At 43.0% G+C, this 27696-nt stretch overlaps 2 protein-coding genes across 2 annotated transcripts; both read left to right on the top strand.

Annotated features, from left to right (window-relative positions):
• Positions 1-54: 54 nt before the first annotated feature.
• Positions 55-1113, top strand: LOC311180658 (olfactory receptor 7A10-like; the record flags this gene model as incomplete). Its single annotated transcript, XM_084248572.1, has 1 exon — positions 55-1113. Exon 1 carries the CDS (start codon positions 82-84, stop codon positions 1111-1113), a length of 1032 nt encoding a protein of 343 aa, XP_084104698.1. The 5' UTR covers positions 55-81.
• Positions 1114-7246: 6133 nt separating this feature from the next.
• Positions 7247-24443, top strand: LOC311180657 (olfactory receptor 7A17-like; the record flags this gene model as incomplete). Its single annotated transcript, XM_084248571.1, has 3 exons — positions 7247-7386; positions 13614-13938; positions 23805-24443. The coding sequence occupies 3 exons, from the start codon at positions 7247-7249 to the stop codon at positions 24441-24443; spliced, it is 1104 nt and encodes a 367-aa protein (XP_084104697.1).
• Positions 24444-27696: the final 3253 nt, after the last annotated feature.

Raw genomic sequence — 27696 nt, 5'->3', positions numbered from 1 at the left:
TGAGTCACATAACAGCCTTGAAAATTTCGGTAACAGGTACTAGCTCTAAGAAATGAAATTGATTAACTGAATGTATTTAAAATGAAATCGCCCCATTTAGACTCATTCCATGATTGCTCTGCTGTGGTTAAGTTTACATCACTTCTGTCTCCATCCCCCAGGCTCACCAGCGACCTGGCGCTAGGTAACCAAACCCACCCCACAGCCTTCACCCTCCTGGGGCTCTCAGAAGAGGCCTCGCTGCAGCCCCTCCTCTTCTGGGCATTCTTGGCCATGTACTTGGTCACGGTCACTGGGAATCTCCTCATCATCCTGGCCATCGTCACAGACTCCCACCTGCACACCCCCATGTACTTCTTCCTCGCCAACCTGTCTTTTACTGACATCTGCTTCACCTCCACCACCGTCCCCAAGATGCTGCTGAACATCCAGACGCAAAACAAAGCCATAACCTATGCGGGCTGTCTCAGCCAGATGTTCTTCTTCATAATTTTTGCAAGCGTGGACAACTTCCTCTTGACAGCCATGGCCTACGATCGGTTTGTGGCCATCTGCCATCCCCTGCACCACATGGTCATCATGTATCCCCAGTTCTGCATCCTCCTGCTTCTTGCATCCTGGGTGTTAAGTCTTCTGCATGCTCTGTTACACAGCTTACTGGTTTTGCGACTGTCCTTTTGCTCACAGCTGCAAATCCCTCACTTCTTCTGTGACCTGGACCAGGTGATCCAGCTTGCCTGTTCTGACACCTTCCTCAATGAGCTGGTGATATATTTAGCAGCGGGGATTCTGGGGGCCATTCCTCTCAGTGGCGTCTTTTTCTCCTACTCTAAGATTGTGTCCTCTGTTTTGAAAATCTCCTCAGCGAGCGGCAGGTACAAAGCCTTCTCCACCTGCGGGTCTCACCTCTCCGTGGTCTCCCTGTTCTACGGGACGGCGCTCGGCGTGTACCTCAGCTCTGCCGCTACCCACGACTCCAGGGACAGTGCAACAGCCTCGGTGATGTACACGGTGGTCACCCCCATGCTGAACCCCTTCATCTACAGTCTCAGAAATAGGGACATAAAGCAGGCCCTGGTGAGGCTCTTCAGCTGCAGAGCAACCCCAACGTGACGAGGGCCGCTTCCTCAGATTGTCTGGTCGGGAGAAACAGGGCTAACAGTCTATGGACTAAGTCATGATCCTCTCCTCAGTCAGTCAGAGATAATCTGTGCTTTGTCTTATGTACACAGTTTGATGTCATTTTTTTATATATTATAAATATTTTTTCTGTTTTCCTAAATTATTTTTTTAAATATTTATTTATTTATAAAAGCACTGTTTACAGTCAGAAGCATGGAGGGCGAGAGAATTCACCAGAGCCAGAGTGGGGAGCAGAACAGGCAGAATGACTGAAATACACTGGTGAGGGGAGCAGCGAGCGAAACAGGAGAGGTCTGCGTGCCATGTGGGACCCTCGCTGGCAGGCGGGGATCAAACCGGCGCTTCAGAGGCTGCAGGCAGCTTTGCAGCCCAGTGCTCATTTGCTGCGCCTCCAGGGGAGGCCCATTCTATATTTTTTTGAACTTGTATGAATGCTGGGAAGTGTTAAAAAAACATAATCTGTGTGCCTTTTTTTTTAGTGAAATGTTTAAAACAGGATATTGGGTACTTACAACATAATAGAAAGATGGAGGAAAATATATACAACTCAATCTGGAAAAAATAAGCAATTTATGGATTATCTGCAGAAAAATCTTGTGATATCACAGTATCCATGGGTGTCCAGGGCTAATATTCACTGTCCCTTATTCTGTCCTTTACTTCCTTCCTTTCAATGCTTTATCATTGACGCATAATATTCCTGTTCATGTGATTTTGCTCAGGGTTTGTGTTTCATTTTTTCTTTCTAGTACATGAACTCCTGTCAGTTGTTATGGTGAGGCAGGCAGACCTGATGGTGACAAACTCATTGGCTTCTCTGTCTGGGAAGCCTTTATTCACATTCAAATTGATTAATGGTGCAGCAGAGAGTGTTCTTGGTGGGAAGTCTTTGTGTTTAGGATTATGAGCACTTCCTTCTGTTAGGGAGCCCTGTATGGAATTAGCTTTAGGACATCCTTTTCCCCCTAACACTTCCTCTCTATTCCAGGAGGGTGACTGGGGGGAAATCAGAGGAAAGCCTAACTTGGTTGCCTTTGCAAATTCTCTGTCATTCGGGCCTCCTGCACATCTTCTCTTTTTTTTTGATTTTCTCTGATTTAACAGTGGGGTGTCGTGGTGTAGGACATTTTCACTTTGAAAGTTGAGTGTTGTCTCTACTTCTACTGTGGAGATGTAGAAGCCGGACTCCACGCAGGTCACTTTCCAGGTTCTCAACACCAAGTCCTGTCACTCAGAGGATTTCCTCCGAAACGCATGTGTTTTCACATGCCTTAAAGACTCGGGTCAAGGCCCTTCTGCTCACTGCACAGGGTGGCCGCCTCCAACACATATGATCATATGAATAGATGCTGAGAGCATTCGACAAAGTCCAACATTCATTTATGATGACGGCCCTTGAAATTCTCAGGATAGACGGAACATACTTTATCATGATAAAAGCCATATAGGACAAACCCACCGCCAATATTATTCTCAATGGTGAAAAGCTGAAGGCCTTTCCTTTAAGATCAGGAACAAGACAAGGACGTCCTCTCTCAACACTGCTCTTCAATATAATACTGGAGGTCTAGCCAGGGCAATAAGACAAGAGAAAGACATACAAGGAATCCAGATAGGGAAAGAACAAGTAAAACTAACGCTATTTGCAGATGATATGATAATATATAGAGAGAACCCTAAAAACTCCACAGAAAAACTACTCAAAATAATCAACCAGTTCAGGGCCTCCCCGGTGGCACAGCGGTTGAGCGCTGGGTTGCGAAGCTGCCCGCAGCCTCTGCAGCGCCGGTTCGATCCCCGGCTGCTCCCCGGCCACTGGAGGAGGGTCCCACGGCGCGCAGACCTCTCCTGCCGCCCGCTGCTCCCCTCAGCAGTGTACTTCGGTCCTTCTGCCTGCTCTGCTCCCTGCTCTGGCTCTGGTGAATTCTCTCACCCTCCCGCGCTTCTGACTGTACCCAGTGCATGTATAAACAAAAAACAAACAAACAAACAAATAAATAAATTAAAAAAAAAAAAAAATCAACCAGTTCAGTAAAGTAGCAGGGTACAAAATCAACATGCAAAAATCAGTAGCCTTCCTATTCACAGTCTGAAGACGAAATCAAGAAAATCATCCCTTTTATAATTGAAACAAAAAAAATATCAAATACTTGGGATTAAACCTAACAAAAGAGGTGATAGACCTTTACAAAGCAAATTATAAAACACTGTTAAAAGAAACTGAAGTAGACACAAAGAAACGGAAAGAAATCTCCTGCTCATGGATTGTAAGAATCAACATTATTAGAATGGTCATCCTCCCTAAAGAAATATGCAGATTCAATGCTATTCCATTAAAAATCTCAATGACATACTTCAAAGAAATACAACAAATACTGGGCCTCCCACTGGTGGCACAGGAAGTTGAACACTGAGCTGTGAAGCTTTCTGCAGCCTCTGCAGTGCCAGTTTGATCCTGGCCAGCCAGCGAGGGTCCCACCTGGTGCGGCAGACCTCTCCCTCTTGCCTGCTGCTCCCCTCAGCAGTGTATGTCATCAGTTTGCCTGTTCTGTTCCCTGCTCTGTCTCTGGTGAATCCTCTTACCCTCCGTGCATCTGGCCTGTACCCGATTTCTTGTATATAAAAAAAAAATTACATCTTTAAAAAAAAAAGAAATAGAACAAATACTGATAGAATTCATATGGAACCACAAAAAACTGAATAGCCAATGCCCTACTGATGAAAACAAAGGAGAAAGGTGGCATCACACTTCCAAACTGCAAGCTATACTACAAAGCCATAATAATTAAAATAGTTTGGTATTGGAACCAAAACAGACACACAGATCAATGAACCGAACAGAGAGCCCAGAAATAAAGCCGCAATTATATGAACAACTAATCTTTGACAAAGGAGCAAAGGATATGCAATGAAACACAGTTTGTTCAATACATGGTGCTGGGAAAACTGGACCTCCACATGCAAAAAAATGTAACTAGACCACTACCTCTCACCGTGCACAAAAATCAACTCAAAACAGATAAAAGAACAGGACATTACACCTGAAACTATAATATATGTAGAAGAAAATATAGGTAAAACACTACAAGACATACGTCTCAGAAACATCTTTAAAGACTCATCACCCAAAGCAGTGATAGTGAAGGCAAAGAAAAACAACTGGATTACATCAAACTGAAAAGCTTCTCTACAGCCAGACATTAACCAAAACAGAGAGACACCCCACTGATTTGGTAAAAAATCTTTGCACTCCATTCAACTGATAAGGGACTGATATCACAAAGATACACAAAGAAATCACAAGGCTCAACCAAAAACAAAATAAACAATCCAGTGGAGAAATGGAAAGAACATTTCTCCAAAGACATTTCTCCAAAGAGGAAATGCAAATGGCCAACAAGAATATAAAAAATGTACAACATCCCTTATCATCAGGGAACTGCAAATCAAAACCACACTCAGATATCACTTTACACCAGTGAGAATGGCACACATCAAAAAAACAAGCAACAACAAATGTTGGTGAGGATGTGGTGAAAAAGGAACTCTTCTGCACTGCTGGTGGGAGTGCAAACTGGTCCAACCAATGTGGAGAGCTGTGTGGAGATTTCTCAATCTACTAAAAATGGATACGACCGGCAATTCCACTCCTAGGGATCTACCCAAAGGACACAAAAACATTGATTCAAAAGACCACCTGAGCCCCTATGTTTATTGTAGTACTATTTACAATAGGTGAAACCTGGAATCAACATAAATGCCCAAAAATAGATGACTGGATCAAGAAGATGTGGTACATATACACAATGGAATATTACTCAGCCATCAAAAAAGATAAACTCAGGCCATTTGCAGCAACATGGATGGAGCTAGAAGGAATTATGCTCAGTGAAATACGCCAGAAGGAAAAAGAAAAATACCGGATGGTTTCACTTATAACAGGAATATAGGGGAACCCAATAAGAAATCTGTGTAAAAAAAATAACAGTACAATACACATTAAAAAAAAAGATTGAGGGCCTCCCCGGTGGCGCAGCGGTTGAGCGCTGGGTTGCGAAGCTGCCCGCGGCCTCTGGGGCGCCGGTTCAATCCCCGGCTGCTTCCCGGCCCCCGGAGGAGGGTCCCACATGGCACGCAGACCTCTCCTGCCGCCCGCTGCTCCCCTCAGCAGTGTACTTCAGTCCTTCTGCCTGCTCTGCTCCCCGCTCTGGCTCTGGTGGATTCTCTCACCCTCCCGCGCTTCTGACTGTACCCAGTGCATGTATAAACAACAAACAAACAAATAAATAAATAAATAAACAAACATGCCTCTATTTAAAAAAAAAAAAAGAAAAAAAAAAGATTGAGTCCATTTTAACCCTTTGCACTCCGAACCATTCTGGACATTGGCCACCAGCTACTCAATGCTACTTTGCGGCGGAAACGTGCATTTACAGACCCTCGTATTATTTAGTATAATTTTGGAACCAAGTAACGTATTATAATGATATTGGACTTATATGAATTGGGTGACACTGAGGAATATATTTGCAAAAAAAAAAACAATATTTTATTGTTTATAATTTTGTACAGTATGATAAGTTTTGCAACACTCCCCAATATGCATTGCAGGCTGATTAGTGCATGTTTGACAGTAATCAGTGGTTTGACGCCTGCCACCAGGTGTTTTCCTGTTAGAACACACAATGCAGCCCCGTTTTCTTTGTCCCACATCGGGAATATGTAGTTTATTGTTTAATCTATTGTCCTCAGAAGATGTATATATCTTAATAATTTTATGATATTTTGATTTAATTTCTTGTGCCATTTCAAGATAAAACTTCAGGGAAACATGCATGTCTCAAAAAGTTGTGTTGAAATAACTCAATTCCCCGTAATCACTAATAAATTGCAATGTCCCCTGAGAGTGGACATCCGAGTGATATGCTAGAATTCCGATATCCCCTGAGAGGGGACAGCAGAGTGCAAAAGGTTAAGTAAAAAGAACATTACCAATTTTCATAAGGAACCACAAAAGACCCCACAGCGCAAAGCATATATGACATTAAAAGGAAAAAGTCATTATAATACCAGACTTCAAACTATAGTATAAAGCTATAATGATTTTAGTAACACTGGATAATTATAATGGTACGGGACGATGACACAGAGACCAATGGATAGAATCAAGACCCCAGAAATAATCAGACATATAGGAACAGTTAATCTACAAAATGGGAGCCAAGAACATACACCGGAGCGAGGAGCCTCTTCAGTAAATGGGATTGGGAAGACTGGACACGCATGCAAAAGGATGAAGCTAGACGACCCTCTCTCAAAACACACAAAAATCAATTGAAAATGAAAAAAAAGACTTTGTGGTAAGTCCGAAAACCATAACACACATAGAAGAGAACTCTGCAATGTAAGTTTCAGATGTGTTCGTGGAATCATCCCCAGCAGCAAGGGAAACAAAGGAGAACATAAATAATTGGGCCTATAGCAACCCGAATGCTCTGTACAGCCCAAGAAAATAGCACTACAGCAACAAGACACCTGCTGAAGGGGAGGGTGTATCTGAACAGCATAATTCTGAAAAACAAAGACATAGGAAGAACCTGGGCTGTTGAGGTCCTTCCTCCCCTGTTCCACAACAACAGAGACAGACGGGTCCAGTTCACTGGGAGGTGCACAGCTGGCTGGAAATATCTGTCCGGAAAGAGAGGCTGTCAGGCCAAGCCCAGGGTGCCACTGGATTGTCTGATGTAACATCGAGTTATTTCCCAGAACGTGCCTAACTTGCAAGTGACCTGCTGGGGTGTGAAAACATCCTACTGTGTTGTGTGGCAACAAAGTGGACACTGAGGACAAGAAAGATAAGGAAACTCTATAGTCTTTCAAAGAAGACTTTCAGTACTGAGGCGAGTCATCACACATCACCACAAGCCCTTTCTCTGGCTGCTAGAAGAGCAACGGGCGACCCTCACTTGGAGTTCGTTGTGGTGCCGGCTCCTGCCTCCCCGGGGGCTGTCACGGGCCCTGCTTTGGCAGTGAAGACCGGTCAGGGTTTAGAGGTTGCTCAGTCAACTGCTGCGCTGCTCGCATGATGTGGTGACCTGTGAGGATGGGACACACAGTGTCAGGAGTGGACTGTTGTGGGCAGCACCTCACGCTGGAAGCAGGGAAGTGTGTTAGCAGCTCCCTGTGCTCTAAGCAGGACTCGTGCTTAGTCTCGGGGGTCAGAGGAGGCGCACAGGCTTCAGGGTGAGTGCGGCAGTTACCAAAATCTTCACTCTTGGGCCCTGCACATTGAGCTGGTGAGGAACACAGGCGTTGCCTTCTGGAGTTTCAAACATAAGGCTGCTGCAGTCACATCACAGTAAAAACAAAGAAGAAATTCCTATTTGCTTTGGCAAAAGTGACATGAAAACAAGGAGCGTGGATGTTAAAGTTTTATACAGAGGGCTCGGTTCTCATCTTTACGAGAGAGGAACAGCACTACTGGGCATATGATGGGAGTCTGTGCGCCCAAAACATTTGTGCCTGATCAAGGATACCAAGTCAAGTTGGGATCCTCAGCACAGATTTTTAAATATTTGTTTTATTTTATCTATATTTTGCATCATTTTTCCTTTCTTGCACAATGTTTGCATTTTCATCTTGATTATAGTCCCCATGCAATTCCCAGCACATTTTGAAAAATTGAACACGGAATTAGAACAGGGTGCTCGGTGGTTACAACATGAATGATAGGGAGTAACAAAACTGGATGCACTTGACATCTAATCTAGTCTCTTGGGATCAGAAAATCATTAACAAACTTTCCTTTTGCCCAATCCAGTGTCCATAGGGAAATCATGAGCTCAGAGCTTGGAGCAGGAGAATGAGGTGTGGCTAATGAGACCGCGTGGAGGGCAGTAAATACCCTGTCTCCCCCGGTGCCTCAGACTGTCCAACCCGGGCCCGGAGAGGACATGATTTCTGTCTGTGGAGCCCGACCTCTGCCCAGAGACCAGCCCTTGGCGCCCTCCTGAGATCCTGCCTGTGACACAGCCCAGATCCATCCTCAAGCGTCCAGGAGGGACTCAGACGGCTACATGGAGAAGCCCCCCTCACAGCATCCACCCAGGTGAGTCTCAGAGCCCAGCAGGCACTTGTGACAGATCCAGAGAAAATGCAAACTGAGAAATTCTGCCTCAGGTCACGGAGATCAAACCAGGCCCAGGGACAAGAGGTTCCCTTGTTCTCTTGCTTGACTGACTCACCAATTTATAATTAATTAATTTGTGACTCAAAACTGTCCACTGCTCTCAACAATACAGAGATGGTGCTGACAGTGAAGAGACAGGAAGGAAAACCTGTTAGGATGAGACTGCAGGGGGAGTGGGGGGCTTAACGTGGTTCCAGCAAAGTTAGGACAGATTCAGGAAGGTCCAGATTTGAGGGAGCAGGAAATAAAGTGTTAAATACAAAGGGATGACGGGGTGGCGGGGTGATGAGCAGGGCATCTGTGTTGGAGAGATCCAGAGTAATGGTGGCAGATGGCCTCACAGGGCAGCTGAGGAGAGGAACAGTGTGTAGGGTTCCCTCACAGCAGGTGCTCACAGAAGTAATCCTTGTTCTTTAATGTCAGTTGGGGAGACTAAAGAGTTTTACTTCACAACCACTCTAGCACTGGCAAATCTGCATAGATTTGCTTGTTAGAATTTTGCTTTTTTCAATTACAAATTGTTCTCATTCTTACAGTTTACTTACTTACAGCCTGAGCTTTTATTCTGGTTTCTCTTTCAAATATTGAAATAGAATGAGAGTTTTTCACAATAAATACTTGGCAGTTAATTCTCCCATATATGTAGATTGTTGTGTAAAATGTTTGAAAGTTTTCAATTTGTGTGTGGGCCTCAGTCGATCCTTTGTGTCCCACTATGCATGTTAAACACAGGCTGTTCTTGCAGTCTTAGTAGTACTAAACCTAGTATACACATTGTGTTCATGTCACATCTGTGTTTCCTCATTACTATGTCTCTTCACGGTTGTGATGTGACCTGTTGTATTTTCATTGATATTTAGTTGACATGAAACAGTGTGAAAGTTGGAGACAAACATGTTGATTGGCTATAGAAATCTACTGCAATATGATGACCACTGCAGCACTAGCTGACACCTCCTCAATACACACAATTAATATTTATTTTTGTCACAACACGTTTCAGAAATCATCTCTTCACAACTGGGAAGGTTGCAGGAAGCACTGCTGACTGTCACATGCAGTAGATTTGCAGAACCTTGTTCATTCAGCAGCTTCCAATGTGTGTCCTGAAACAACTTTTAACAAATGTCCCACCCCGGTCCCTGTCACCAATTTCATTTTGTTTCAGGACCGCACCAGAAGTGATAGCAGTATCTGTAGTTCCTTGACTTCTATCACGTAGCAATATGTTCTTAGGTGCCTGTGTGGTGCCTTCTTTCCCTTCACTGGATATCATGTGATATTTTACTATATAGAATGTGTATTATAACAACACCATACCCTGTGTGTATATTACTCATTACATGTTTTACATAATCCATGTATATTCATTTGGACAGTAAGAGCAATCGTGTACACATATAATACAGCGCATATATTTTTTATATCTACATATGTACGTATTTGTCCTTTATTTGTCCATGATAGACTTATAGGTTATTTCTACATTTTGCTCACTAAGCAAGTGGGTGCAGATAGCTTTTCAATGTCCTGTGTTCATTTCCTTTGTACATGTATGAACACATATGAGGGAGCACAAAGAAATAGCGCATGTGGGATATGATGGTCTCAGGAATAAACAACATGGAGGGAAGGGACAGACTGCTGTTGCACCAGCAGTAAACATGGATCTGCCATATGACCCCAGTAATTCCACTCCTAAGTATGTGTCCACAAAATTCAAAAAATTAATTGCAAATAAAACTTGCACTCCTGCGTTTATTGCAGCACTACATATTATAGCTGAAACATCTGAACATATGAACAGAGCAAGAAGATGTAGTATATACACACAATGGAATACTACTTAGTCATGAAAAAGATAAATGTATGCCATTTGTGGCAACAAGGATGGAAAGTGCAATCATAATCATAAGTGAAAATGTGTTTTGATAATGTTAAATATCAGATGATGTGATCACTATCTGGAATAAAGTAACTAAATGAACAGATTAAGATAAGCTGGAATCTGACCATTGAGGGTTGACCACAGAACTGAACCACCAAGCAGGGAGGCCGGGGGAAGGGGAAACAGCAAAGAGGGAAGGAAGCACAATGGTCTGTGGTGGTGGAATATGGGTGAGTGGGTGTGGGTACACTATGGTGGCAATACCTGGCGGGGGTACCCCAATATTCCTTCAGTTACAAATAGATATGAATAAATAAGGATACAGAGCAAGGTTCTTGAATTTTTAGGTAACCAGTGTTTTAAACTGCAAAGGAAAATAACAAATTTCTTTACAACAGTTCTGGACAGCTGATTCTTTGAAAAGTAAACACTTCTTACTTTTGCTCTTCATAGTGATTTCCAAATACAGCTCTGCCTCAATGCAGAGGACACAAGACCTTAAGCGGGGATCAGAAAGTGTGTGTGTGGCTGAAATCAGGGAAATGACCCTTATTACAGGTAAGAGAAGCACAGATGAAACATCTGTCCCAGTGGAGCTGTCTTCTGTAATCAAACATTCAGAATTTAGCAGAAAATAGAGGGAAAACATTGTATTTTATGAAGGGATTCAATGATGGATCATTTATGCATGTAATACATAATGTTCACACTTAGGCTCAGCACACGTAACACAATCCACATCTAGAAGATCAGCAAATATACAACGTCATATGCAGGGACCTCACTCGGCAGCAGGGTGTTGGGGCCTCCTGCCCACTCTCTCCTCTCATCCCCAATCTGGAGCGCCCCATCTTGTTACACCCCTGCTTCTGGGATCTGTAATTGCGCCAGGCCAGGAATGCTCCTGTACTGACATCTTTTTCTGGCTATTTCCCCAAATCCAAATGTTCTTCTCATGCATGTATTTTCACCACATGATATCTCCTTTATATAAAAAATCCTGGTGACTTCACATTTTTTTTGTTCAAAGTCTCCTAATTGGAAGTGATTATACATGTTTCCTCTACATTCAACCTCTTTATCCAACTCCATTATTTTTCTTAACATTAATGATCACCATAGGAAATATCATTTACCGAGTTGACACACATACTTAGAAGAAAACTTGTTTGGGGCTAGGATTTTTCTTTTAAAAAAATAGATTTATTAATTATTTATGCATACAAAAACTGGGGTGCAGGCCAGAGGTGCAGGGGTGGGAGGACTCACCGGAGATAAGAATGGGGAGCAAGACATGTTGAGCAACTGAAATCCACTGCTTCAGGGAGCAGCGCGGAGACAGGAGAGGTCTGCTGCACCTTGCGGGTCAGCTCCTTGGCTGAGGATCAAACTCAGGCAGTCCTGGTGGTTGCCTGAGACTTAACCCCTAGGACACTAGGGAGGCCCTAGGGCTAGAATATTTCAATGTAGTCTAACTGCTTTTTCTCCTTGATTCCAAAAATATTTGGATAATGTAATTGGTTCAATGTATTTCAAAGAAAATATTAGGACATTTTCAAAGAAATTTTGACTTGGAAAAATGTTTGAATTAGATGAAAGAATGGCTAATTATTTTCAGCATCAAGAGAAGGTGAGTCATGAATAGCCTTGAAAATTTCAGGTAACATGGGCTTCCCGGATGATGCAGGGGGTTAAACACAGTACTGTCTAGCTATCGATGTCCTCCTCAACATGAGTGTGATCCATGGCCAGGGAGCTACCCACATAGCACAGCAGACCTCTCCTGTCTCTCCCACTGCTCCCCTCAGCAGTGGATTTTAGTCAATCCGCCTGTTCTGCTCCCCACTCTGTCTCTGGTGAATCCTCTCATCCCCGCCCCACATATCTGGCCTGTACCCCAGCACTTGTATGTATAAATATATGAATCTTTAAAAAAAAGAAAATTTTTAAGGCCTCCCCTGGTGGTGCAAGTGGTTGAGCGCTGCACTCTGACGCTGTCCGCAGCCTCTGCAGCGCCAGTTCGATCCTGGCCTGCCGTCAAGGGTCCCGCATGGCACAGCAGACCTCTCCTGTCATGCCCGCTGCTCCCCTAAGCAGTGTGTTTTGTCAGTCTGCCTGTTCTGTTCCCCCTCTGTCTCTAGTGAATCCTCTCACCTCCTGTGTATCTGGCCCGTACCCCTGTTCTTGTATAAATAAATAAATCTTTAAAATAAAAAAGAAAGAAAATTTCAGATAACAGGCACTATCTCTATGAGATGAAATACATTAACTGAATGTATTAAAATAAAATTATGCCATTTAAACTCTTTTTTATATTTAAAATTTTTTTTAATTTTTTATATATTTTTACATCATCCTTCATTTTTTTCAATGTATGCTTTCTCATCTCAGTTACAGTCCCCATGAAATTCCCACCATCAATTGACTCGTGTCCCATCACCACAGTCCCTTGTGCTCTTCCCACCCGTTTTGATCCAACTACCTTCTCCCCTCCTGCAGAATGTCTCTAGTTTATAGTTGCTTATTCATTTTGATTTTTACTTTATTATAATAACTTTTGTCCCTGATCCCTTATTTGTACCCTCTACATTCCTCCTGTAAGTGAAACCATCCTGTAGTTTTCTTTTTCTTTCAGGCTTATTTCAAGAGCATGATCCTTTCCAGCTCTATCCATGTTGCTGCAAATTGCATGAGTTTATCTTTTTTGATTGCTGAGTAATATTCCATTGCATATATGTACCACATCTTCTTGATCCAGTTGGCTATTTTGGGGCATTTGGGTTGTTTCCATAGCTTACATACTGTAAATAGTGTTGCAATAAACATAGGGGTGCATGTCTGCCTTGGAATAATATTGTTGTGCCATTTGGGCAGATACCTGGGAGTGATATTGCTGGATCACATGGAAGCTCCATCTTTAGCAGGTTGAGGAACCTCCACACAGCTTTCCATAGTGATTGGCCCAGTTTTCACTCCCACTAGCAGTGCAGGAGAGTTCCTTTAACAAAAACAAAGAGACGCCTACTGATTGGGAGAAAATTTTTGCACACATACTAACGATAAGGCAGAGAACACAAAGATCTACAAAGAGTTGAGGAAACTCAACAAAAATAGAGTAAACAACCCAGTCAAAAAATGGGGAGAAGAGATAAAAGGAGACTTTTCCAAAGAGAAAATGCAAATGGCCAGCAGGCATATGAAAAAATATTAAACATTACTTGTAATCAGGGAAATGCAAATCAAACCACAATGAGATACCATCTTACACCAGTGATAATGGCACATATGAAAAAAACAAGCAACAACAATTGTTGGTGAGGATGTGGAGATAAACTCATTTCTTGATTGCTTTGCTGTGGTTAAGTTGACATCACTTCTGTCTCCATCCCCCAGGCTCAACCACGACCTGGAGCCAGGAAACCAAACCCACCCCACAGCGTTCACCCTCCTGGGGCTCTCAGAAGAAGCCTCGCTGCAGCCCCTCCTCTTCTGGGCATTCTTGTCCATGTACTTGGTCACGGTCACTGGGAATCTCCTCATCATCCTGGCCATCGTCACGGACCCCCGTCTGCACACCCCCATGTACTTCTTCCTCGCCAACCTGTCCTTTGCCGACATCTGCTTCACCTCCACCACCGTCCCCAAGATGCTGCTGAACATCCAGACACAGAACAAAGCCATAACCTACGCGGGCTGTCTCAGCCAGATGTTTTTCTTCTTACTCTTTGGAGGAGTGGACAACTTGCTCTTGACAGCCATGGCCTACGGCCGGTTTGTGGCCATCTGCCATCCCCTGCACTACATGGTCATCATGAACCCCCAGTTCTGTGGCCTCCTGCTTCTTGCATCTTGGGTGTTAATTCTTCTGGATTCTCTATTACAAAGCTTAATGGCTTTGGGACTGTCCTTTTGCTCACAGCTGGAAATCCCTCACTTCTTCTGTGACCTGGACCAGGTGATCCAGCTTGCCTGTTCTGACACCTTCCTCAATGAGCTGGTGATATATTTAGCAGCAGGGATTTTGGGGCTTATTCCTCTCAGTGGCATCCTTTTTTCCTACTCTAAGATTGTGTCTTCTGTTTTGAAAATCTCCTCAGCAAGTGGCAGGTACAAAGCCTTCTCCACCTGCGGGTCTCACCTCTGCGTGGTCTCGCTGTTCTATGGGACGGGGCTCGGCGTGTACCTCAGCTCTGCCGCTACCCACGACTCCAGGGACAGTGCAATCGCCTCGGTGATGTACACGGTGGTCACCCCCATGCTGAACCCCTTCATCTACAGTCTCAGAAACAGGGACATAAAGCAGGCCCTGGGGAGGCTCTTCAGCTGCAGAGCAACCCCCACGTGACGGGGGCCGCTTCCTCAGATTACCTGGTTGGGAGCAGCAGGGCTCACAGTACTTCCTGGTTATTTGTGCTTATTTCAATCTTTAGGTTGGAAAATTCTCAGGTATGATTTTATTGAAATGTGTCCCTCCTTCTCTCTTCACCTTTTGGATTATCCACTGTCGTTATGTGTCCACTTCTCCCTGAGGCTGGGATTTTGGGCAGCATTTCCTTATTTTTCCTGTGTCTGTGTCTATTTCTCTCTGTTTTCCTTATTGGGTGATTTATAGAATTGGATCCTCATTTCCAAATTTATTTTGTTTGCATTTTAATTCTATTTAAAACACTTTCTATATCTGTCTTTGTGAACATGCAGAGACTCTTTTGTGTTCTCTCAATACTGTCCATCTCTTTGGTGAGGCGCTCCCATGTTCTTTTATCTTCTTGCTACTGCCTCGCAGCTGCCTGTCTGCCCTGAGTCACGTCCCATAACTCACCGGTGTATTTAATATTGTTTCATTTACTTCGCCGAGACTCCTCTGCTTCTCTCTGCTGTCTTTATGAAACAGACCTTCTTTTCTGCTACTTATTTTATCTTTCTTGTGCTCAAATGTTCCTTGATTTTTAACTATTTATGTCACCTCATTTCCAGGTGTATAGCTGGGGTGCTGTGGGTTAGGTTGATTGTTTCTCTTCTAGATTTCCTTGGCTTGAGGTGGAGGCAGTTGTGGGTCTGGGAACTAAATGTTGTCTCAGTTTGTTGAGAAGTGAACTCTGTCACCTCCACCCTCCTCCCTCACAGAAACTCCAATTGGTCTTCAGTTGTCCTCAACTCCCTCCCCACCTCCTTCTGGTCGCTCCCGCCATGGACTGAGTCTTCTGGTGATAGAGCTGGGTCTAGTCCACAGGGTTCCATCTTGGACTCAGCTGGCCTGGATATGAAGGGAGCAGCTGTGGGCTCAGTGTGCCCATTATACAGCTGTAGCCACAGGCAATGACCACACCACAGCCCCTAGCCCTGCTGTCCATTGAGGGTCCTGGGTTGCAAATGCTGCAAGTCTGCTTCAAACTTTACAAGGAGTGGTTTGTTCTCTGTCACACTGTCCTTTCCTCTGCTCTGGGATCCATTATGAAGCCATCTGGGCTCCGCTGAAAACTCTGATCTCCTCACTCTGGTAGAGGCTGGAGATTTCCTTTCCTATCCTGGTCACTGAGCTCACAGGGGCCCCACCGGAAGAGGAAACACTTATGTTGGTGGAAGGGAAACTTGTGCATCTGTTATGGAAGTAGTATGGAAATCCCTCAAAATTTAAGAATATAAGTTCCCTGTGATCCAATTGTTTCACTGTGAGCTTTTAGCTGGAAAATACCCCCATAAACACTTATTCAAAGAGTTATGTGTCACCCGTGTTCACTGCAATGGTATTTATAATAGCCAAGAGGTAGAATGAATCCAACTGATCAACCACTGGACAAAAAGATATGGTTTATGTAGATGATGGAATACTATTTGGATATTAAAAAGATGAAATTGCACCATTTGCAACAACACAAGGGAAACAACAGAATTATCTTTACTGAAATAAGCCAAGCAGACAGAGTCAAATACCATATGATTTCACTCACATGTGATAAAGAAAACAAACGAACAGATCATGTCCATAAAACAAAATATACTTTTGGACTATATAAGAAAAATTAGTGGCTAACAGAAAGATTGGAGAAGAGAGGTGGTTAAATCAGAAACAGAGGACAATGGTATCATGAAAGGTAAATTTGAACTTTTAGCAGTGAACTAAATGTTGCATATACTCATGTGGATTAATAATCATGTATACCAGAAATACATATAAGGTTATAATGCAACATTACTTCAATTTAACAATTAAAAACTGAACTCAAAAGAAATGGAAACAATTTAATGGGAGTGTCTCCTTTAATTAATAGCTTTGTATTACAATTAATTTACATTTCAAAGTGAATAATGAGGCTATGATGCATTTTAACATATAATGCAACATTACTGATTTAGAGTAGCAATAAGAAATTTAGCAGACATGCGGCATGGGTCCCTTCATACAGAATACACAGGAGATTAGTGAGATTCAAATGCTTTCTTAAATTATGTTTTAAAAAGATGGCCTTACGTCTGTTTTCTTGCATATAGCATTGTGGGAATAACAAACCAATATTCAGATGGATGTTTTCAGAAATAAATGCCTGTAAATAGTGTTCATTATTTTAGGATGAGTTCCATTTATGTCCAGTTTTTAGGGTTTTCAGGATACGTGGATGTCGGCTCTCACTGAAACAATCAGCCCGTTCAGTTAATGTGGCAGGATAAACACAAAGATATCAGCTGCCTTCCCATATATACACAATAGTTAGAGGATGAAAAAGTTAGAAAATGATCCAATTTACAACCACACCAAACAAATGAAAGTTAAATACCTAGTTAGTAAACTTAACAAAGGATGTGAAGGGCCTGAACTAAGAAAACTATAAGTTCTGTCAAAGAAATAATAATGACACAAAGAAATGGAAAGTTATTTCTTGCGAATGGATTGGAAGAATCAATGTGGCCACAATGAACATCCTCCACAATGCAGTCTACAGAGTCAACACATTCACCTGAATTTTTCAATGGCACATTGTAAGAAATAAAACATACATTACTGAACTTTATATATAACCACAAAAGACCCTGGATAGCAAAGCAACTCTGACAAAAAAAGTTCAAATGTCTCTATTACAATAGCAGATTTCAAACTATACTATAAAGTTATGAGAATTAAAACAATACTGGATAAATAAAATGGTCAGGGAACTATAACTGACACAGAGACCAATGGGATAGAATCAACACCCCAGAAATAAAGCAGACTTATAGGAACAGTTAATCTACAAATTTGAGCCGAGAACATACACCAGAGCAAGGAGCCTCTTCTGTAAATGGTATTGGGAAAACTGGGCACACACTCAGAAGAGTGAAACTAGATGACTCTCTCTTAAAACACAGAATAATCAATTCAAAATGAACAAAATTTTGATGTAACATCCAAAACTGTAACACATATGAGAAAACTTGGGGAAACTCTCTGCAATAAAAATTTCAGACGTGTTTGTAGATTCATCTCCAGCAGCAAGGGAAACAAAGGAGAATATAAATACTTGGGACTATATCAGCCAAAATGCTCCGTACAGTAAAAGAAAACAGCACTGCAGCACTAAGACTGCGTACGTAAGGGAAGGTGATATCTGTACATCATCATTCTGACCATTAAAGAAATAAATAGTAACTGGGCTGTTGAGTTTCTTCCTCTCCTGGTCCACACCCACAGAGACATGTCAAGTCCAACGTGAGGTGCCCAGCTGGTTAGGGGACATCTGGTGGACGGAGAGAGCCAGTTAGTCCAAGCCCAGAGAGCCATTAGGTGGCCTGATGTAACACTGAGTTATTTCCCAGAATGTGCCTAACTTGCATAGACCTGGTACCTGGTACGGGTGTGAGGACATCCCTGTTGAGTTGTGTGGCCACACAGTGGACATTAAAGACAGGAAAGTTAAGGAAAGTCGATTGTCTCCTGAAGAAGAACATTCAGTACTGAGACGAGTCCGTCACAGGTCACTACAAGCCCTTCTCTGGCTGCTGGAAACCAACCGGAGACCCTCACTTGGACATCCTTGTCATGCCTGCTCTGCCTCCTCATGGGCCCTGCATTGGCTGTGAAATACGGGCACGATTTAGAAGTTGCTCAGACAACTGAAAACTGCAGCTGGGGATGAGGACGGTGACCTGAGTGGACGGTGATGCCCGTGACAGGAGAGGACTTCTGTTGGAGCTGCCCCCGAGCTGGCAGCGGTGTGGGGGGTTAGCACTTCTTGGTGCTGCTAAGCTTGACATGTGTTCTTGGGGGGCTGAGGAGGGGCACGGGCTTCATAGTGAGGGTGGCAGTTACAAAATCTTCACTCTTGGGCCCTGCACATTTAGCTGGTTAGGAACACAGGCGTTTCCTTCTGGAGATTCAAACATAAGGCTGCTGCAGTCACAGCACAATAAAATAAAAAAAAAAAAAAGAGGTTCCTATTTACTTTTGCAAGAGTGGCATGAACACAAGGAATATGCTGGCTAAGGTTTTAACAGAGGACTCGGTTATCTGGTGTGTGAGGGGAATAGCATTATTGGTCATATAGGGGTTGTCTGTGCCCCCAACACATTTGTGCCTTGATGATCCAGGACACCAAGTCAAGATGGTGCCACAGGGACACATTTAGAAAACTGAACACAGAGTGAGAGTAGAGTTCTGGGTGGCGACATCTGTGGAAGGTGCGGGAGTTCATGCAAAAGGAGTAACGAAAACTGGATGCACTTGACATCTAATCTAGTCTCTCGGGAACGGAAAATCATTAAGAAACTTTCCTTCTGTCCAGACCAGTGTCCAAAGGGAACTCATGAGCTCAGAGCTTGGAGCAGGAGAGTGAGGTGTGGCTAATGAGACCGCGTGGAGGGCGGTAAATACCCTGTCTCCCTCGGTCCCTCAGACTGTCCAAACCGGGACCGGAGAAGACATGATTCCTGTCTGTGGAGCCCGACCTCTGCCCAGGGACCAGACCTTGGCGCCCTCCTGAGATCCTGTCTGTGACACAGCCCAGATCCATCCTCAAGTGTCCAGGAGGGACTCAGACGCTACATGGAGAAGCCCCCCTCACAGCCCCCACCCAGGTGAGTCTCAGAGCCCAGCAGGCACTTGGGACAGATCCAGGGAAAATGCAAACTGAGAAGTTCTGCCTCAGGTCACAGAGATCAAACCAGGCCCAGGGACAAGAGGTTCCCTTGTTCTCTTGCTTGACTGACTGGTCACTTTATAATTAATTTACTTAATTTGTGACTCAAAACTGTCCACTGCTCTCAACAATACAGAGATGGTGCTGACAGTGAAGAGACAGGAAGGAAAATCTGTTAGGATGAGACTGAAGGGGGTGTGAGAGGCGTAAATGGTTCCAGCAACGTTAGGACCAGCCAAGAAGGTCTGGAGTTGAGGCAGCAGGAAAATAAAGTATTAAATGCGATGGGGACAGCACTGAAGTGAGGGCTCAGTTTTAGGATGGGGTGTGTGAGCAGGTGATCTGTATTAGAAGAAGCCAGAGTAATGGAGGCAGATGACCTCACAGAGCAGCTGAGGAGAGGAACAGTGAGTAGTGCGTCCACTCTATTTGGTGCTCACAGAAGAAATACTTTTTCTTTAATGTCAGTTGTGGGATACTAACGAGTTTTCTCTGCAACCACTCTATTCCCGGCAAATCTGCATAGTTTTCCTTGTTAGAATTTTGCTTTTTCAATGACAAATTGTGCTCATTCCTACAATTTATTTATGTAGAGCCTGCATTTTTATTCTGATTTGTAATTCAAATATTCAAAAAGAACTGGAGTTTTTCAAAACAAGTGTTTTGCACTTAATTCTCCCACATATACACAGGCTTGTGGGAAAAATGCTTGAAAGCTTTCCATTTTGTGTGGGCCTCAGTCGATCTACTGTGTCCCACCATGTATTGAAACATCCGCTGTTTCCTTCATTCTTAGTGTTAATAATAAATTACACACACTGTGTTCATGTCACATCTGTTTTCCCTCATTCTTATGCCTCCTCCCTTTTGTGATTCGATTTGTTGTATTTTCATTGAGATTTAATTGAATTGAAAGAGTGTGAAAGTTGGAGAAAAACATGTTGATTTCATGTATTTATATACTGCAATATGATGACCCCTGGAGCACTAGCTGACACCTCCATCAATACACACAATTAATATTTATTTTCATCACAAAATTACTAAGAAATAAACTCCTGATAACTTTGAATGTTGTAAGAAAATACTGTTGACTCTGTCACAATGCAGTAGATTTCAGAACCTTATTCACCCACCAGTTTCAAGTTTGTGTCCTGAAACAGACTCTTGCAAATTCCCCACCCTGGTCCGTGGAAGCTTTTTAAGTCTGTTCTAGGACCACACACAGAAGTGATGTCCAGTGTTTGTAGTTCTCTGACTTGTGTCACGTGGCACAACGTTCTTAGGTGCTCGGGTTGTCACAAAGGGCAGGGTGTCCTTCCTTCTCTTGACTGGATATTATTTGATATTTTGCTATATAGAACGTATTGTAACAACACACTATCCTGAGTATGTATTACACCTTATATGTTTAGATAATCCATGTATATTTATTGGACAATTAAGAGCAATTGCATACATGTATTGTGAATATACTTTTATATCTATACATGTACACATTATTTTCTTTACTCATCCAATGATAAACTCATAGGTTTTTTCCTAAATTTTGATCAATAAACGGGGTGTGGATAGCTTTTCGATGTCCTGTTTTCGTTGCCTTTGTAGATATATGAACAGATCACGAGGGAGTGTATTTTGCTATTTTGAGGTGCCTCTGTTTGCTTATCCACCGTGGCTGCAGCAGCGTATTAGCCCACGACAGCATCTAGGGTTCTCTGCAACCCACTCCCACTTTGGTCATCTCCCTGGGAGCTCTCTCAGCAGCTGGAGGTGACAGCTCCTGGTTCGGAATTCCATTTCCCTGGTGAGTGATCCTGAGCACCCCCTCATGTGCTTGCTGACCATCTACGTGTCTTCTCTGGAAAACACATATTTAGGAGAAACATGACCAAACTTCTCAATAAATTGAGACCCTGACACTTGTACTATTAAACACTATTGTATTCATTCACCTATTCATTTATCTGCCAATCAGCTTATTCCAGTCAGAGTTGATGGTAACTGGGGCCCTCCAAGAAGCAGACGGTGTAAAGGAACTGACCCTGACGGGATGCTGTTCAGATGCAGGGCAGTGGGCCACACTCGCTGCGGGTGGGAGTGCAGCTGGTCCAGCCCTTACAGAGAGCAGTGAGGACGTGTCTCAAACTGTAAATATGGGTCTCCCACCATGACCCAGTAATCACACTCTCAGGCATTCATCCAAAAAATTAAAAAAAAAAAATTTGAAAGGAAACTAGCTCTCCCATGTTTATTGCAGCACTGTACATTAAAGCTGAAACATCCTAACATATGAGCAGATCAAGAAGATGTAGTATATATAAAAAAAAGATGTAGTATATAAACACCATGGATACTACTCAGCAATCAAAAAAGATAAGCTATGCCACGTGTGGCAACATGGATGGAGCTTGAAATCATAATGCTAGGGGAAATAAGTCATGAGAAATATAAATATCAGAGGGTGTGACTGATACGTGGAATATAAAGTAACTAACAGATGAAGACAAGCTGGGAATCTAACCCTTGACAGCTGACTACAGAGCTGAGACACCAACGGTGGAAGCCGGGGGAAGCAGAAGAACAGGCGGGAAGGAAGCAGAATGGTTTGAGGTGGTGGAATATGAGTGAGTGTGTGTGGGCGCACTATGGTGGCAATACCTGGTGGGGGTACCCCGATATTTCCTCGGTTTCAAATAAATACGAATAAATAAAGGTACAGGCCAAAGTTCTTAGTTTTTAGGCATCCAGTGACTTAAAATGCAGAGGAAAATAACTTTCTTTAATACATTTCTAGAGAGCTGATTCTTTGCAAAGTAAACCACTTCCTATTTTCGTTGTCCTTAGTAATTTGATTTCTAATTCTCACCTCAGCCTCAATGCACAGGACAAAATGCCTTAATAGATCAGAAGAGAGAGAGTGTGTGTGTGTGTGGCAAAATAAGGGAAATAACCCCTTACGACAAAGTGAAGTACATTAGGCATATGTCCCAAGTTGAAGCTGTCTTCTATAATCAAATACTCAGAATTGAGATGAAATATAAGGAAAGGAAAGGACATTATAGTTTATGGAGGGATTAAATTACGGAAAATTATAGGTGTTATACATAACACTCACACTTAGGCACAGCACATGTAACACAATCTACACTGTAGAAACTCAGCAAATATACCATGTCTCATGCAGGAACTTCCAAGGCATCAGGATATCGGGGCCTCCTGCCAACCTCTCTCATCCCACCCCCTACCTGGAGGGCCCCCTCCTGTCAACCCCAACTTCTGCTTCTGTAACACTGCCAGGAACCGCCTCTACTGACATCTTTTTCTGGTATTTCCCCCAAAGCCAAATGTTCTTTTCATGCATATATTGTTGCCACGTGATATGGCCTTCATATAAAAAATCTCGTTGATTTCAGATTTTTTTGTTTAACGTCTCCACATTGGAAGTGATTATATAAGTTTCCTCCTGAGTCTACCTCTCCATCCAACTCCATTATTTTACTTAACAATAATAATCACCATATGAAATATTATTTAATGAGACCGCGCAGATACTTAGAAGAAAACTTTTTTTTGGGCTAGGATATTTTTTTTTTTTTAACTATTTATGCATAGAAGACCTGGGGTGTAGGCCTGAAAGATGCAGGTGGCGAGAAGACTCACCAGAGACGACTGGGGAGCAAGACAAGCAGATCTACTGAAATACACTGCTGAGTGGAGCAGCAGGGGGACACAGCGACCTGCCATACCATGTGGGTCATCTCCCGGGCTGGAGATCACTCAGGCTGATTGGATGATAGCCTGAGACTTAAATCCTAGGCCATAAGGGAGGCCCTGGGGCTAGGATATTTCTGCTTTTTCTCGATGATTCCAACAATATTTGGATAATATCATGGTAAAACTTATTTAAAAGAAAATCTCAGAAAATTTTCCAAGAAAAATTTGAATTGAAAAATATTTTCATTGGATGTTGGAATGGCTAATTATTTTCAGCATCAGGAGAAGGTGGGCCATTCAACCGCCTTGAAAATTCAGGTACCAGACACAGCTCTATAAATGTAATCTCTTAACTGAATGTTTTAAAATGAAATCACCACATTTAAACTCATTCCTTCATTGCTCTGCTGTGGTTTAGTTTACATCACTTCTGTCTCCATCCCCCAGGCTCACCAGCGACCTGGCGCCAGGAAACCAAACCCACTCCACAGCGTTCACCCTCCTGGGGCTCTCAGAAGAGGCCTCGCTGCAGCCCCTCCTCTTCTGGGCATTCTTGGCCATGTACTTGGTCACGGTCACTGGGAATCTCCTCATCATCCTGGCCATCGTCACAAACTCCCACCTGCACACCCCCATGTACTTCTTCCTCGCCAACCTGTCCTTTGCCGACATCTGCTTCACCTCCACCACCGTCCCCAAGATGCTGCTCAACATCCAGACACAGAACAAAGCCATAACCTACGCGGGCTGTCTCAGCCAGGTGTTTTTCTTCTTACTCTTTGGAGGACTGGACAACTTCCTCCTGACAGCCATGGCCTATGACCGGTTTGTGGCCATCTGCCATCCCCTGCACTACACAGTCATCATGAACCCCCAGTTCTGTGGCCTCCTGCTTCTTGCATCCTGGGTGTTAAGTCTTCTGGATTCTCTGTTACACAGCTTAATGGTTTTGCGACTGTCCTTTTGCTCACAGCTGCAAATCCCTCACTTCTTCTGTGAACTGGACCAGGTGGTCCAGCTTGCCTGTTCTGACACCTTCCTCAATGAGCTGGTGATATATTTAGCAGCGGGGGTTGTGGCGATCATTCCTCTCAGTGGCATCCTTTTCTCCTACTCTAAGATTGTGTCCTCTGTTTTGAAAATCTCCTCAGTGAGCGGCAGGTACAAAGCCTTCTCCACCTGCGGGTCTCACCTCTCCGTGGTCTCCCTGTTCTACGGGACGGCGCTCGGCGTGTACCTCAGCTCTGCCGCTACCCATGACTCCAGGGACAGTGCAACAGCCTCGGTGATGTACACGGTGGTCACCCCCATGCTGAACCCCTTCATCTATAGTCTCAGAAACAGGGACATAAAGCAGGCCCTGGGGAGGCTCTTCAGCTGCAGAGCAACCCCCACGTGACGGGGGCCGCTTCCTCAGATTGCCTGGTCAGGAGCAGCAGGCCTCACAGTCCATGGACTGAGTCATGATCCTGTCATCAGGTAGATATAACCTGTCGTTTGTCTTATGCGCACTTTGATAGCAGTTTTTTATACATTATAAATATGTTTTCCGTGTTTCCTTAATTATCTTTTATTGTTCTGTGTACTGGGTTCAGTGTTACCAAAAACATCGTGAGAGCAAATTTTTCTTTAGTAAAATGTTTAAAAGAGGAAATTGGGTACCTACAAAATAATAGAAAGAAATGGAAAAAAAAATGTACAACTGTATCATGTAAAAACAAGCAACTTAACAATTATCTGCAGAAAACTCTTGTCATATCAAACTATCCATGAGCGTACAGGGCTAATCCTCAGCTGTCCCTACTTCCGTAACTTCCTTCCTCCTTTCAGTGCTTTGTCATCGACCCATATTATTCCTGGTGATGTCATTTTGCTCAGGATTTGTGTTTCATTTTTCTTTCTTGTGGAAGAACCCTTTTGGCTTTTATGGTCAGGAAGGCACCTGACAGTGATAACCTCCATTCACTTCTTTGGGAAGCTTTTTTTTTTTATTCACTTTCACAATTGAATGATTCTGCAGGATAGTGTATTCTCGGTTGGAAGTCCTTGTATTTAGGATTATGAACACTTTTCACTTCTTCCCTGTCCTTGAGTGTGACTGGGGAAAAATCTGAGGAAAGCCTCCTTTCGATGCCTTTGCAAAGTCTCTTATTTTCAGGCCTTTTTTAAAATTCTTCTTTTTCCTGATTTTCTATAATTTAACAGTGAGGTGTTATGGTGTAGATCATCTTCACTTTAAATTTTGGGTGTTATCGCTATATCCTGCACATTCATGCTTCTTTCTCATTCTTTAGGTTTGGAAAATTCTCAGCTGTGATTATTTTGAAAAGCATCACTCCTCTCTTGCCTCTTCATATTGTAGGTCATCCACTATTCTTACGTGTCCACTCTTCACTGAGTCTGACATTCTTTGTAGCATTTCCTTGTTTGTCCTATGTCTGTCTTATTTCTCTCTGCTTTCCTAATTGGGTGATTTCTACACTTGGACCCCATATTTCTGAAGTGATTTATGTTCTCTTCATATTGTCCAGTTATTTGGTGAAGATTCTCTGGTGCTTTGATCTACTTTCCAAGGTCTCCCAGCTGCCCCTCTGCCCTGAGTCACCTCCCATGATTCATGTGTATATTTAATGTTGTTGCTCCATGTCGCTGGGACTCCTCTGCTTCTCTCTCCTGTATTTATGAGCCAGAACTTCTGTTTTGCTACTTTTTCTTCCTTCTGTGCTTGATGTTCCTTGATTTCTAGTATTTATGTCACCTCAATTCCAGTTTTAGAGCTGGGGTACTGGGGGTCAGTTTTGTTTGTTTCTCTTCTAGTTTACCTTGGTGTGAGGTGGGCAGTGGGGAGTCTGGGACTTAAATGTTGTCTCAGTTTGTTGAGAAGTGAACTCTGTCACCTCCAACTCCTGCCCCCACCCTCCACAGAAGCTCCAATTGGTCTTCAGTGTCCTCACCTCCCTCCCCATCTCTGTCTGGTACTTCCTGCCATAGATTGAGTCTCCTGGTGACTGGAACAGGGTCTAGTCCACTGGGTTCAAGCTGTGGAATCAACTGGCACTGGTATGTTGGAGGCACCTACGTGGGATGTGTGCCCCTGCAGCTGTGGGCACAGGCAATGACCACCACAGCCACCAGCCCTGCTGTCCACTGAGGTCCCTTGGGTGCAAATGTTTCAAGTCTGCTTGATAATTTGCAAAGAAGTGCTGTGTTCTCTGTCCCACCGTCCTTTCTCTGCTCTGGGATCCATTATGAAGCCATCTGGGCTCTGTCTGAAAACCCTGATCTCTTAATTCTGGAAGAGGGTGGAGATTTCCTTTCCTGTGCTGGTCACTGAGCTCACAGAGTCTCGGGGAAGAAGAGAAAACACTTATACAGTGTTGATGGAATGTAAACTTGTGCATCTGTTATGGAAAGCTGTATAGAAACTCCTCAAACATTGAAGAATATGTTTCCAATGACGCAAATGTCTTACTTCTGAGTATTTAGCTGCTACCTACACATAAAAATCACTAATTCCAAGAGGTGTTTTCCATCCCTGTTCACTGCAATAGCCAAGAGGTAGGAAAAATCCAAGTCTCCACTGATCAACAAATGTCCAAAAAGATTCAGTATATGTAGACAGCGGAATACTATTTATATTTGGAAGAACAAAAGGATAAGAACAGAAATATCCTTTCTGAAACAAGCCAAACAGAGAAAGTCAAATACCATATGATTTCACTCATATGTAATAAAGAAAACAAATAAGCAGATCATGTCAATAAAACAAAACTTGCTTTTGGACTATATAAGAGCAATTAGTGGGTAACACTAAGATGGGAGGTTGGAGGTGGTTCAATCAGAATGAGGACAATGGTATAATGAAAGATAAATTTAAACTTTTAGTAGTGAATTTAATGTGGCATATAAAACGTTGATTAATAACCTTGCATACCTGAAATTTACATAACGATATAATGCAAGGTTACTTCAGTGTAATAAATGGAAAGGTAAACTCACAGGAAATGGAAAGATTTTCATGGGAGTGTCTCCTTTAATAAATAGCTTTGCATTAAAATTAACTTATGTTTTACAGGAGAAAACATATAAATTGGATTATAAATGAAAGAGGAGAAATCACAACAGACTTAGTAGCAATCAAGAGAATAATCAGAGATTACTATGAACACTTATATGCAAACAAACTCAACAACCTAGAATAGATGGACAAATTCCCAGAATGATACAATCATCCAAAGATGAACAAAGAAGAAATAGAACAACTAAACAGACCAATTACAAGCAGTAAAATTGAGGCAGTAATCAAAGCACTCCCCCAAAACAAAAGCCTGGGCCCAGACAGCTTCACAAATGAATTCTACCAAATAGTCATCAGTGAATTAGTGCCTATCCTACACAAACTCTTTCAGAAAATTGAAAAAGAAGGAATTCTACCAAATAAATTCTACGAAGCCAATATTACACTAATACCAAAAACCCAACAAAGACAGCACAAAAAAAGAAAATTACAGGCCAATCTCCCTAATGAACACTGATGCAAAAATCCTCAACAAAATCCTTGCCAACAGAATCCAACAATGCATCAAAGGGATAGTACACCACGATCAAGTGGGATTCATCCCAGGGGCACAGGGATGGTTCAACATACAAAA

The sequence above is a fragment of the Talpa europaea genome (assembly GCF_964194135.1).
Source record: "Talpa europaea genome assembly, chromosome: 12".
NCBI lineage: Eukaryota > Metazoa > Chordata > Mammalia > Eulipotyphla > Talpidae > Talpa > Talpa europaea.
The sequence above is the reverse complement of the archived record's forward strand: the minus strand, read 5'-3'. Positions and strand labels throughout refer to the sequence as shown.